At 46.9% G+C, this 11,629-nt stretch overlaps 1 protein-coding gene across 1 annotated transcript; it reads left to right on the forward strand.

Annotated features, from left to right (window-relative positions):
• The first annotated feature begins 5,753 nt into the window (after nucleotides 1-5,753).
• On the forward strand, nucleotides 5,754-8,929 carry POLR2G (RNA polymerase II subunit G). Its single transcript, XM_082477957.1, has 8 exons — nucleotides 5,754-5,907; nucleotides 6,041-6,150; nucleotides 7,124-7,283; nucleotides 7,869-7,919; nucleotides 8,025-8,090; nucleotides 8,195-8,266; nucleotides 8,471-8,504; nucleotides 8,710-8,929. The coding sequence occupies exons 1-8, from the start codon at nucleotides 5,896-5,898 to the stop codon at nucleotides 8,721-8,723; spliced, it is 519 nt and encodes a 172-aa protein (XP_082334083.1). The 5' UTR covers nucleotides 5,754-5,895; the 3' UTR covers nucleotides 8,724-8,929.
• The last annotated feature ends 2,700 nt before the right edge of the window (nucleotides 8,930-11,629 follow it).

Raw genomic sequence — 11,629 nt, forward strand, 5'->3', positions numbered from 1 at the left:
GCCTAGTCTGGAGAAAGGAGCATAGGGGATCAAAGTGGGAGCAGGGAGAGAGCTGTGGAAATTGTTCTGCAAGAGATGATGTTGGCTAGACAAGGGTAGTGATGGTGGAGCTGGGGAGAAGTGCTGGGTCAACAGAATTTGCTAAAATTAGGATAGGAGATGAGAGTCAAGAGGAAAAAGGATTCAAGGATGGCTAAAATCTTTGCATGAGCAATGGTGTGGCTGACAGCCATTTTCTGAGATGGGGACAATGGGGTAGGAAAATGGAGAGTTCTGTTTTGACGCTTTAGGTAGAGCTTTCCCTCAGCCAGTTAGACTTGTGAGCTTGAAGATCAGGGGAAACACTGGGGCTGGAGATATACATTGAGAGTGTCATCAGCATATAGATGGTATTTAAAGCCAGGGCACTGGAGGGAAAACCCTTGTAGGAGAGAGGGCTGTGGAGCTGCTAAGCAGTGAGGAGAATAGGCTGTGCAGGAAACTTAAGCGATCATGTTTCTACAGGTTCAGAAGAGATCAGAATGAAGATGAATCTGAGATTGGGCACAAAGACTGTGTACTTGACACACTCGGGGGTTGCCAAACATACTGGACCTAGATTTTTAAAATTATAGTTATTTTGGGAATTCCCTGGCTGTCCAGTGGTTAGGACTTCACGCTTCCACTACAGGGGACACAGGTTCCATCCCTGGTCGGGGAACTAAGATTCTATATGCCGTGTGGCAGCCAAAAAAAAAAAAAATTACATTTATTTTAACCTCTGTATAAACCCCTTTGGTCAACACAGACTAGTGGCCACTGTGGCTTAATAAGCCTAGTGTGTGCTAGATTTCAGCCTCTCTCACACCCAGGTGCACCATTAAGCAGGGCACAACTTGTTGGTTTTGCTTCTCAAAACTGGAATAAAAAAAAAAAAAAAAAAAAAAAAACTGGAATATACAAACCCCCACCCTGGGGTACACAGAGCTACAGGATGCCAGGAAGCATCTTTCTAGAGCACCATTCAGTCAGATTTTTTTGATAAAAGTTTTTATCTGGGGAATAGGCATATTAAACTGGCATAGATAGACTATGGCACATGAAAAAAAAAAAAGTATGTAAATTTTAAAGCTAAAACAGAAGAAATTTCATACTTATTGCAGTAACTTTCCCCCAAGGAAAAAGGTTAAAAAGCTTTCTTCTATGCGTTTTTGTATTAGTAGAAATTAGAAAAATACCTACCATATATTTAGTAGCTGTTAACTGCTAGCAATGTGCTAAACATATGATCTCTAATTCCATTATAGCCTTTCTTATCCCCATTAGACAGAAGAAGAGACCGAGGTTCTTGTGAGACTTGATTAAGTAACTTGGCCAAGGTCACAAAGCTAATAAAAGGCAGAGCTGAAATTGAATCTAGGTCTATCTATCTTGAAAGTCACACCCTTAACCACTTTGTAGATTTGTCTTCCTGGAGTGTCCCCGAGGTGGTCCTCAGGGTTGTTGTACCCATGGCCAGAGGATTCAGACTCAGCTGCGGGCAGGATTATCCTAGCTGTTGGATGAACTGGTGGCACAGAAGCAGGAACCTAGAACCAGCGAGAGGCGCAGCTAGGATGGATGAGCCTTGCTCAGTGATTGCCCTCCGGGGGCTGGACCTGCTGCTTGTGTATAAATCTTTGGGAGACAGGTGACAGACATCATCACAAGGGCTCCTCTCTACTACTGTGTAGGTTGGCAAGACCTATCCTTGCAGCAGACTGTGTTCTCTAAGGTGGCCTTAAGAAGATCTTCCCTCCCACATGCTCCTTTTACAATATGACATTGATGCTCCTTCCATCCGGTAAGGTCTCTCACCTTGAGCCCGGGAGGAACTGTGACCCTCAGAGAGATGTGATGCTGTGTGACTTCTGAGGCCAAGTCATAAAAAGGGATAGAGCTTCCACCTGGTCCTCTTGGGATGCTTGCTCTTAGAACCCAGCCACCATGCTGTGAAGAACCCAGGCCACACACGAAGAGGGCACCTGTAAGTGTTTCAGCCATAGCCACAGCCAGGCTTCCAGCTAACAGCCAGCTTCAACTTGCCAGCCATGTGACTGAGCCATCTCAGAAGTGGATCCTCCAGTCCCCAGCGGAACTGCCCAGCTGATGTCGCCTGGAGCAGGAGTACACCTTCCCCACAGAGTCTTGCTCCAATTGTAGATTTATGAGATAAATAAACTACTGTGGTTGTTTTAAGCCACAAAGTTTTGGGGTGGTTTACTGTGCAACGAAAGTTAAATAAAACAATCCTTCAGTAGACTTTCTTTGTACTCCGAATCTCAATACAGCTGATTGTTCTCCATTGCTATTTTCTTTCTGTTCTAGCTTGTCTCTGATTCTGGAGCTTTGGAGGCAAAGAGATCAGGGCTTGGGGAGGATTTATCATGGCCAAACCATGCCTGGGGAGCTTAAAGAGATCATAATAGATTCAATATGAGAATGAGGTTCAGTCAACCCACATTTGTTAAACTCCATTATTTGCCAAGCGCACTGTTAGGTGCTAGAGATTCGATCACTGATGCAAATAGATCCCAAGCACCTGTCCTGTGCCAGGGGCTCTTCTAGGCATCAGGGATATAGAGGAACACAACAGACAGGAATCCCTGCCCTTCTTGAGGGGAAACAGGCAATATGCACATGCATAAATTAATAAGATGATGCTAAATAGGGCTAAGTTCTATGAAGATAAACAAAATAAAGATAAATAAAACAAAGCAATACAATAGGAGAGTGATTGGGGTGTGGCTACTTGAGTCAGGGTAGTCATGGAAGGCCTCTTGGAAGTGGTGATATTGAGCTTATAACTGAAAAATGAGAAGGAGCTCCCCCATCCCCATCAGGTGAAAATCAGAGCCAATAGCGTTTTAGGCATAGGAAGTAGCAAGTGCATTGGTCTCAAGGTGGGAGAGGAGGCCAAGTGGCTGGAGTGGAGGAAGCAAGAGGAAGAGAGGCAGAAAATAGAGTTGGCTGAATCTGGCCCCTGCCTCGTTGGTCAGTGATGGTTTTATTCTAGTGCCCTGGGAAACCATTGGGTCCTAAGCAGGGGATTGACATGATTTGACGTGAGTTTTGAAAAGATCACTCTTGGCAAATAAGCACATGAAAAGATGTTCAACATCCTTAAGTCATTAGGGGAATGAAAATTAAAACCACGATGAGATACTATCACACTTATTAGAATAGCAAACAAATAAATAAACCCTGCTGACAATACCAAGTGCTGGTGAGGATATCAGAGCAACTGGAACTCTTATACCTACATAGATAATTATATAACATTTACACCACACAGACACAGTAGGTGTAAATAACCTCAAGAGCATTGATAATAGTAAACTATGTTAAATAGGAAATGATGAGTTTTAAGTATTTATTGCTAATGATTCTGACTCTAATTACAATGTGTGGTTTTTTTCCCCCACACTTCCAAGCAATTCTCAAACACCAGCTGAGTGTCCTATGATTTAACTCAATTCTGACACCATCGACACGGAGATAGCATCAGATTCCACAGGTTAAGGGCTCAGTCCTACAAGACTGCCCTCCACTTCAGATGGCGATAGTAGGTCCCGGTTGTCATCTGTCCATCTGACTGGCTATAGATTGAAGGTTCCAAAGACCACCCCCTGCCCACCTCCTTGGGTTCAATTAATTTGCTAGAGTGGCTCACAGAACTCAAAGAAACATTTCACTTACTAGATTACCACTTTATTATAAAAGATCCTAACTCAGGAAGAGCTACATAGAAACGATGCCTAGGGTGTGGGATGGGGAAAGGGCGTGGAGCTTCCATGCGCTCTCTGAGCTCACCACTCTCCCCAGTTCTCCAGGTCTTCACCAACGCCAAGCTCTCTGAACCCCATCCTTTTGGGTTTTTAATGGAGATTTTCACTCCATAGGCAGGGTTGATTAATTTATTAGTCAGGTCAGGGAGTTGAGACTGAAAGTTCCAACCCTCCAGTCACTTGGTTGTTTCCCCTGGTTTAGGTGCTTTCCAAAAGTCACCTCATTAACATAAACTCGGGTGTGGTTGAAAGGGGCTTGTTATGAATATCAAGACACATTCATCATCTTATCACTTAGGCAATTCCAAGGGTTTAGGAGCTCTGTGACAGAAACGGGGAAAAAGACCAAATATATATATATTTATTGTAAATCACAGTATCACACTTTTGTTTTTTTCTAACTTTTTATTATGAACAATTTCAAGCACACAAAAGTAGTAGGAAAAGTGTAAGAAACCACCGTTATCCATCATCTGGCTTCAAAGATTATCAATATATTGCCAAACTTGTTTCATCTACACCTCTGCCTTTGTTTTTTAGTATAATTCATTTAATTTTAAGTTGACAATTAAATTATTGTTAACATTTTTAAAATGTCTATTTATTTATTTTGGCTGCGCTGGGTCTTAGTTGCGGCAGGCAGGATTTTTAGTTGCAGCATGCAGGATCTAGTTCCCCTACCAGGGATCGAACCCGGACCCCCAGCATTGGGAGCGCGGAGTCTTACCCACTGGGCCACCAGGGAAGTCCCAAGACAATTAAACTTTTAATAATGGTTGTGTTTACCCACTGGCTTGCAAAATTCCTGAAATATTAACAGCTGGCTTTTGTAGGGGGCTCCAGCACACCACTGTCAGCAGGTAAGGTTGCTTTTGCGGGGAGGCTGGCTTCGAAAAGAGGAAAGGAGGGAGTCGGGGCTGTTGAGGCCCTGCCCTCCGTCCCGCCATCTGCTTCCTTATGTGGTTGCAGGTGCAGGGGATCCCCAAGGAGTCTGAGCAGCTGACTGGTGACCTCAATCATTCTAGGAAATGCGCAGCGTCAATGGAAATTTGTGTGTGGCAGCTCTAAGAAAGCATGAGATCTCTGTTCGTGCAGGAGGGAAGGTCAGGCTTTCTTACAACATACAAAAACTTAGGCAACAGGGAGTTTGCTCAAGGTCACAGAGACTGTCTGGGCTTTAGAACGAGCTGCTCTTGCTGAGCCTTTATCATAGGTCCGCGTCTCATGGTGTTTCTGCCTTTCTTCCCATGGCCCTTTTATCAGTCAGGGTCTCAGCAGGGCACAGACCGCATGCTCACTCTGGTTAACTGAGGTGAGTTTAATAATGGGACTATCTACAAAACTGTGAGCAGAGCTGAAGGAACAGACAAGGCTCACCAGTTCTCTAGGTCCTTGGGTGTAAGGGGGCGGGCGAAGTGGCGAGAGGGGGGTTGAGAGGAGTGCAGTGACTTGAGGTTCTCTTCACACCTGGAGGGGGCGCTGCCTTCTGGGCTCTGACTTTGCGGGTTTCATCTCTAAACTACCAGAGCCAGGCAATGAATGCCTGAATATGCAAGAGTCTTGGAGTCAGGCATTCTGAATTTGAATCCCGACCCTGAGTGACCTCAACCTTCTGAGCCTGGGACCTTCTTTGTAAGTGGGAGTAATAACAAAGCCTGCCTGGTGGGGTTGCTGTATGGATTAAATGAGATAAGAACAGCTACTTACTATGCTTGCTATGTGAAAGCAGTCTTCAACTATTTGCTGAATGAATAGATTCTGCTAAAGCGCTTTATTTATGCCATCTCTCGTTAATTAATCAATGCCTTTTAAAAGGATTTACTGAGCATCTAGTCTACGCCGGACACTGATAATCTGCGGGAGTCTGGCATTTCGACCGCTGTTGGGCTGGACAGAGGGGAGGAGCTTCACGGATTCCCCGCCCACGACAGCGAGGCTCAATGGGGTCCGTGGAGGAGGCGAGTCCCTCCCACTTCTCCGGGGCAGTCCCGGAAGCGGGCTGGGGTAGTTGCTGTATTTCCGGTCGGTCTGGAGGCTCCGCTCCCGCCGCAGCTGTAGGCCCGGCTGCTGTCCAGCCTCCTCCGGGAAGATGTTCTACCACGTGAGCAGGGCACGGGGTGGCGGCGAGGGCAGGGTCGAGAGGAGGAGAGAAGCGGAGGACCGGGACTAGGGGCCGCTTCTTGCCTCACATTCCTGCCGCTTCTAGCCTGGTCTCCATCCCCGTTTCCCCGCAGATCTCCCTGGAGCACGAGATCCTGCTGCACCCACGCTACTTCGGCCCCAACCTGCTCAACACGGTGAAGCAAAAGCTCTTCACCGAGGTGGAGGGGACCTGCACCGGCAAGTGAGTGTCGCGCCCTCCGTGCCGCCTAAGCAGTGAGCACACGTCTCCCTACGCCTGCATCCCCTCCCCAACTCCTACACATCCTGAAAGGTTCTGCTACCTACCCTGGCGAGCCCTCTCACCCTCCCAGGAGCCCCAGGCAGTTAGATGCTTCCTGGTTTGGGTTCCCACGATTCCCTCTGCGAAGCTGGATAACGGAGCTCTCTTCCTTCAGCCAAGATTGGTCATTCATTTACTCTGCAAACATTTCTAAAGCTCCAGCTGTGTGCCAGGCTCTGTGTCAGGCACTGGGAACAATGCAGTGAAAAAGATAGAATGAGGTCCGCCCTTGTGGAGCTCACAGTCTCTTTTGATTCTGCTCTTTTTCTCAATCCCAGGGACCTGGCATGGCACATCTTGGGCCTCACTAAAGGTTTGTTGAATGAACGAGTGAGCAGGAAAAAGCAGATTGAGAGTTAGGGGGAGGAAGGAAGAGGACTGAGACTTGACCATCTCTGGGCTCTGCACGGAGGAGCCTCGCACACGGTGATGTAAATGAGTGAGGATGAGCAGGGCTATAGAGTACTTGGGCCTCCAGCATCAGAGTAACTTGGGGTGTTCTTGGAACATACAGGTTCCTGAGCCTCATCTCATCCCTACAGCATCACGACTTTCTGGGGGAAGGCCTGGGAACATGCATTTTAATAAGTTTCTCCCAGGTGATTCTGAGGCATCTCCAAGATTGAGGTCTCTTGGCTCAAGGACTGCAGCCCTTTTGGACATTTATTGTGAAATTACGAGAGCAGCATTTGGCATTTTAGATGCTGATCATTGTCGTGTCTCCTCTCTTGATTATTAAGCTCTGTGGGGCAGGGGTGCCATCTATTTCCCCTTTGTGCCGCCCCTTTACCCCCAGGCTCAGTGTCTCTTGTGGCAGATGGTTTTAGAGGCTTTTCCATACACAGTGCCTTTCTCTTTCTCATCCTCCTTGCAGGTATGGCTTTGTAATTGCTGTCACCACCATCGACAATATCGGTGCTGGTGTGATCCAGCCAGGCCGAGGCTTTGTCCTTTATCCAGTTAAGTACAAGGCCATTGTTTTCCGACCCTTTAAAGGGGAGGTCGTGGATGCCGTTGTCACTCAGGTCAACAAGGTAAGACCATCAGGGGGGGTAGTGGAAAGGTCCGTCCCTTAGAAGATCTGGGATGGATCCCAACTCGACTTGTTAATAGCTCTGTGTCTTTGGCCACATCACTTCTTTGTGCTTCAAGCTTCCTCACCTGTCAAATGGTATGGTAATCTTGCTCTGCCTCACTCAGGGGCATGTAAGTCATTATTGATAGTCAAAACAATAGTAGCCTCCATTGATTGAGTAGTTCCTCTGGGCCAGGTAATGTGCAAAGCCTCACAGTGACTCTGTGAGGTGAGTGCTTTTATCCCTGTGCTTTTTTTCTCCAGGCTGAAGCTTGGAGAAGTTGTCTGCTGGCCAAGGTCATGTGGCCAACAGGTGTTCAAATCCCAAGTTCCGACAAGTTCTAGGCCTCAGCTGTTTACCACTACACTTCCTTAACTTAAAACGAAAGCTTGGAAAAAAGAAAGAAATGAAAACAAATGCCAAACTTCAGAGTGGTTTCAAAACATGAAGAATATTATTGATATTAGGGACCAGATAAGGACGGGAAGCTTAGAAGACTTTGGGGGACAAAAGAAAAAGCAAGGTCACTCATTTCCCTTCTAGGTTGGACTCTTCACAGAAATTGGGCCCATGTCCTGCTTCATCTCTCGACATGTAAGTCTAGGCACCCTGGCTGGGTCTAAGGAGGAGACGGGTATCATGAGCATCTGTTGAAGCATCCTTTTAAAGTACTCTTACCCAGTTTCACCTTCCTTTCAGTCCATCCCGTCAGAGATGGAGTTTGATCCTAACTCCAACCCACCATGTTACAAGACAATGGATGAGGTAAGTGGGTGGGAAGAAGTCAGTGAGAGGGACAAGAGAATGAGCCACTCCGAGGGAGAGTACTGGCCTGGGGGTGTCTGAGGATACTGTTCCCTCCTCCCCAGGACATTGTGATTCAGCAGGACGATGAGATCCGCTTGAAGATTGTGGGGACCCGTGTGGATAAGAATGACATTGTGAGTCTCTTGCCTGCCTCTACCAGACAGAGCTGATGATTTCTGCCTACCCAGAGTTCCTGGGGGTTTTGTGCTCTTCTGCCTGGAAGAAGAAATGGGTGGGCAGAAGGCCTGAGGCTGAGGGTTAGAGGATAGCTCTCTGCTTGCTCTGGCTTCATTTCCTTTTCCATTTTCATTTCCTTCATTTCCATTTTCCTTCTGCAGTTTGCTATCGGCTCCCTGATGGATGATTACTTGGGTGAGTGTCAGGGTCATTTCCTGGAGGAGGGGTTTGTGGGTGCAGGGGGTGGATATGGGATTTAATGCCTGAACCACAGATGACGGAAACTCTCCTGTTATCTGCTTGGAAGACCAAGGACATGTGCCTCTTGGGATGGGAAGTCGATGGTTAGGGCTGCCCCAAGCTCTGGGCCTAACCAGTGTGCTTTTCCTGTTCTCGGCAGGGCTTGTGAGCTGAGCACCATGACGTCCTACCTTGTTTGGTCCTTATCCAGGAGGTGTGACTGTCACACTTCCCGTGTTGTCCAGAGGCCCAGTCTGGCTGCTGTGGAGGAGGCAAGGAAGGTTTCCTGTCCTCAGAAGACATCTGGCTCTTCTTGTGGCTTAGCAGCCACTCCCAGATTTCTGACTCTGTGTTCTAACCATAAAAGGTCCTTGATTCTCTTGGAAGTGTCATCTCCTTCTTTCTTTGGTAAGAACAAGTCTGGTTTTTTTTTCGGCCACGCCGTGCGGCATGTGCGATCTTAGTTGCCCGACCAGGGATTGAACCTGCGCCCCCTGTAGTGGATGCGCAGAGTCTTAACCACTGGACCGCCAGGGAAGACCCAGAACAACTCTTTTTTTGAAAAGGCTGGAGGACCAGTTGCTTGCTAGCCCCTCTTTTCTTGGCCTGATGCCTTAACTAGCTTCACCCACCAGGGGATCTGACTAACCCTTTTGCCAAGGTCTAAAGTTGACCTCACTAAAGGGAAGGCGCTAGTGTTGGGTCTTTGGCTTCCAGCAAATGATACTATCATTAGAGCCACTCTAAGCCCTAGTCCATTTATTTATTTATTTATTTTTGGCTGTGTTGGGTCTTTGTTGCTGCGTGCGGACTTTCTCTAGTTGCGGAGAACGGGGGCTACTCTTCGTTCCGGTGCGCGGGCTTCTCATTGCAGTGGCCTCTCTTGTTGTGGAGCACGGGCTCTAGGTGCATGGGCTTCAGTAGTTGTGGTTTGTGGGCTCTAGAGCGCAGGCTCAGTAGTTGTGACGCACGGGCTTAGTTGCTCTGCAGCATGTGGGATCTTCCCGGACCAGGGCTCGAACCCGTGTCCCCTGCACTGGCAGGCAGATTCGTAACCACTGCGCTACCAGGGAAGTCCTAAGCCCCAGTCTAGTTTCAGAGTATTTGCCCTTTCCCCAGCCTTAAAAATAACCAAGAGTATAGCTGAGGAGAGGGAAGAGGAGACAGCAGGTAGGGAGAGGTGAATAATAGGACAGTAATGGTACAGATTGTGGGGTCCCAGCCCTTCTTAGGATGGGCACATAAACTACAGCCTTTATTTGCTTATCAATTATTATACTAAACTGAACTGAAGATGTGAAAGGGCTCATAATCTCCTTAGGGTAACACAACAGAAATACACGAAATAAGATTAAGCAGACATGCTACCCTCCCTCACACTATGTCTTTGCAGTACTATTTGTCTACCTTGGAATGCCTTTTCCCAACCTACCTGCTTGCTGCCTAGGAATCTATCAAATCTCAGTCAATTTTTTTTTTTTTTTTTTAAGCTTTCCTTGACCTCCTTGGGAAACAGAGCTGTGTAGTAGAAAGCACAGTATTTGGGTTGATACAGAGCTGGGTTGCAGTCCTAGCTGGGTGACCTTGTGTTTCCTCATTGTAAAATGATCATATAACCCTCTTTGGATAGTTGCTGCTAGTATCAGAGATTGTATGTGCAAGTGGCTGGCACAGAGCCTGGCCCATGATAGGTACTCAACTGTTAATTATAATTATTGTTATATGGTGCATATAAAGCCGTGATTATCACCTGGGGTGATCTTGGCCCCCAGGGGACATTTGGCAATGACATTTTTTGTTGTCACAACTGGGTGGGGATGCGACTGCCTTCTAATGAGTAGAGGCCAGGCAGGCTGCTAATATCCCACAATGTATAGGACAGCCACCCCACAACAAAGAATCATCTGGCCCCAAATGTCAACCGTGCCAAGGTCCAGACCTGTTATGAAGCATCCAGAATACTGCCTTTAACCTGGTAAGGAAAAGGCATTTGAATGTGTTTCCCTTCCCCTCGCCTCACCACTCCTGGACGGAGGTAGGCTCTTCCATTCATACCTCTAAAGTATGTCACAAAACACATTATTTCCTTCTTGTCTCCCTTTCCATTTTTTTATTACATAAAATTTCAGTTACTTTATTGAGATAATTATAGATTCATATGCATCCCTTTGACTTTTGTATCTCCAGTTCTCAGCACTCTGCCAGTTTTCCCAAGTGTGTTGAACCCAGGAAAGTTTCTGTGCTGGATTTGCAATGAATTTTGCCACGGAAACAATGTTCAAGTTGTGAAACCACTTCCCAACACTGAGTTGATTACAGAGTTGATTACACAAGTTGCAGGGATTTTGCCTAGGCCCTAAACGTGTCTCACTGAAAGTAAAGTTCTTCCCAAGTTCTCAAATGGAATCATGCATCTGTAAATTGTGTCGGGGATACCCCAGTAGTAAAACCAGGCCAGAAGGAAGAGACTGATGGACAGAGAAGCAGCTCATGGAACTGCTGGTGAGGATATGGGGTGTGGCACTGAGAAGGCTGGCACTGGATGGGGAAGCGAGTAAGTGGGGATGGCCTGGAGATGGTCCTGGACTCTTCTGATCTTTTAAGGTTTGGTACTAGGCGAGTCTGGAAGTTACAGCCTCTTTTTTTATTGGCCATGCAGCTTTGGGATCTTAGTTCCCTGACCAGGGATTTAACCCAGGCCCTCAGCAGTGAAAGCACAGAGTCTTAACCACTGGACCACCAGGGAATTCCCAGGAAGTTACAGCCTCTTAAAGAGGTCATAGGCTTAATAGTGACAGGAGTATGTGCCTGGTAACGTGTTAAATCCTTTACACACATTATTGAATTTTCACAACAGTTCCATGTAACATTCTGTCACCCCACTTGACAGATGATAAAACAGGTCGGAGGGATGAACTAAACATGCCTAAGGTCACACAACTAATGAGTAGTGTAGCTGTTATTTAAAAAAATTTTTTTAATCGTCTAACTCTAAGACCATCATAGCTTTTCTTGCCAGGCATTGGGTGGCTGGGGAGTGAGTGGGAGCCACCTTTCTCCCATCTATGGCCATGTGGGTC

Source organism: Balaenoptera physalus, assembly GCF_965194825.1.
Source record: "Balaenoptera physalus genome assembly, chromosome: 10".
Classification (NCBI taxonomy): domain Eukaryota; kingdom Metazoa; phylum Chordata; class Mammalia; order Artiodactyla; family Balaenopteridae; genus Balaenoptera; species Balaenoptera physalus.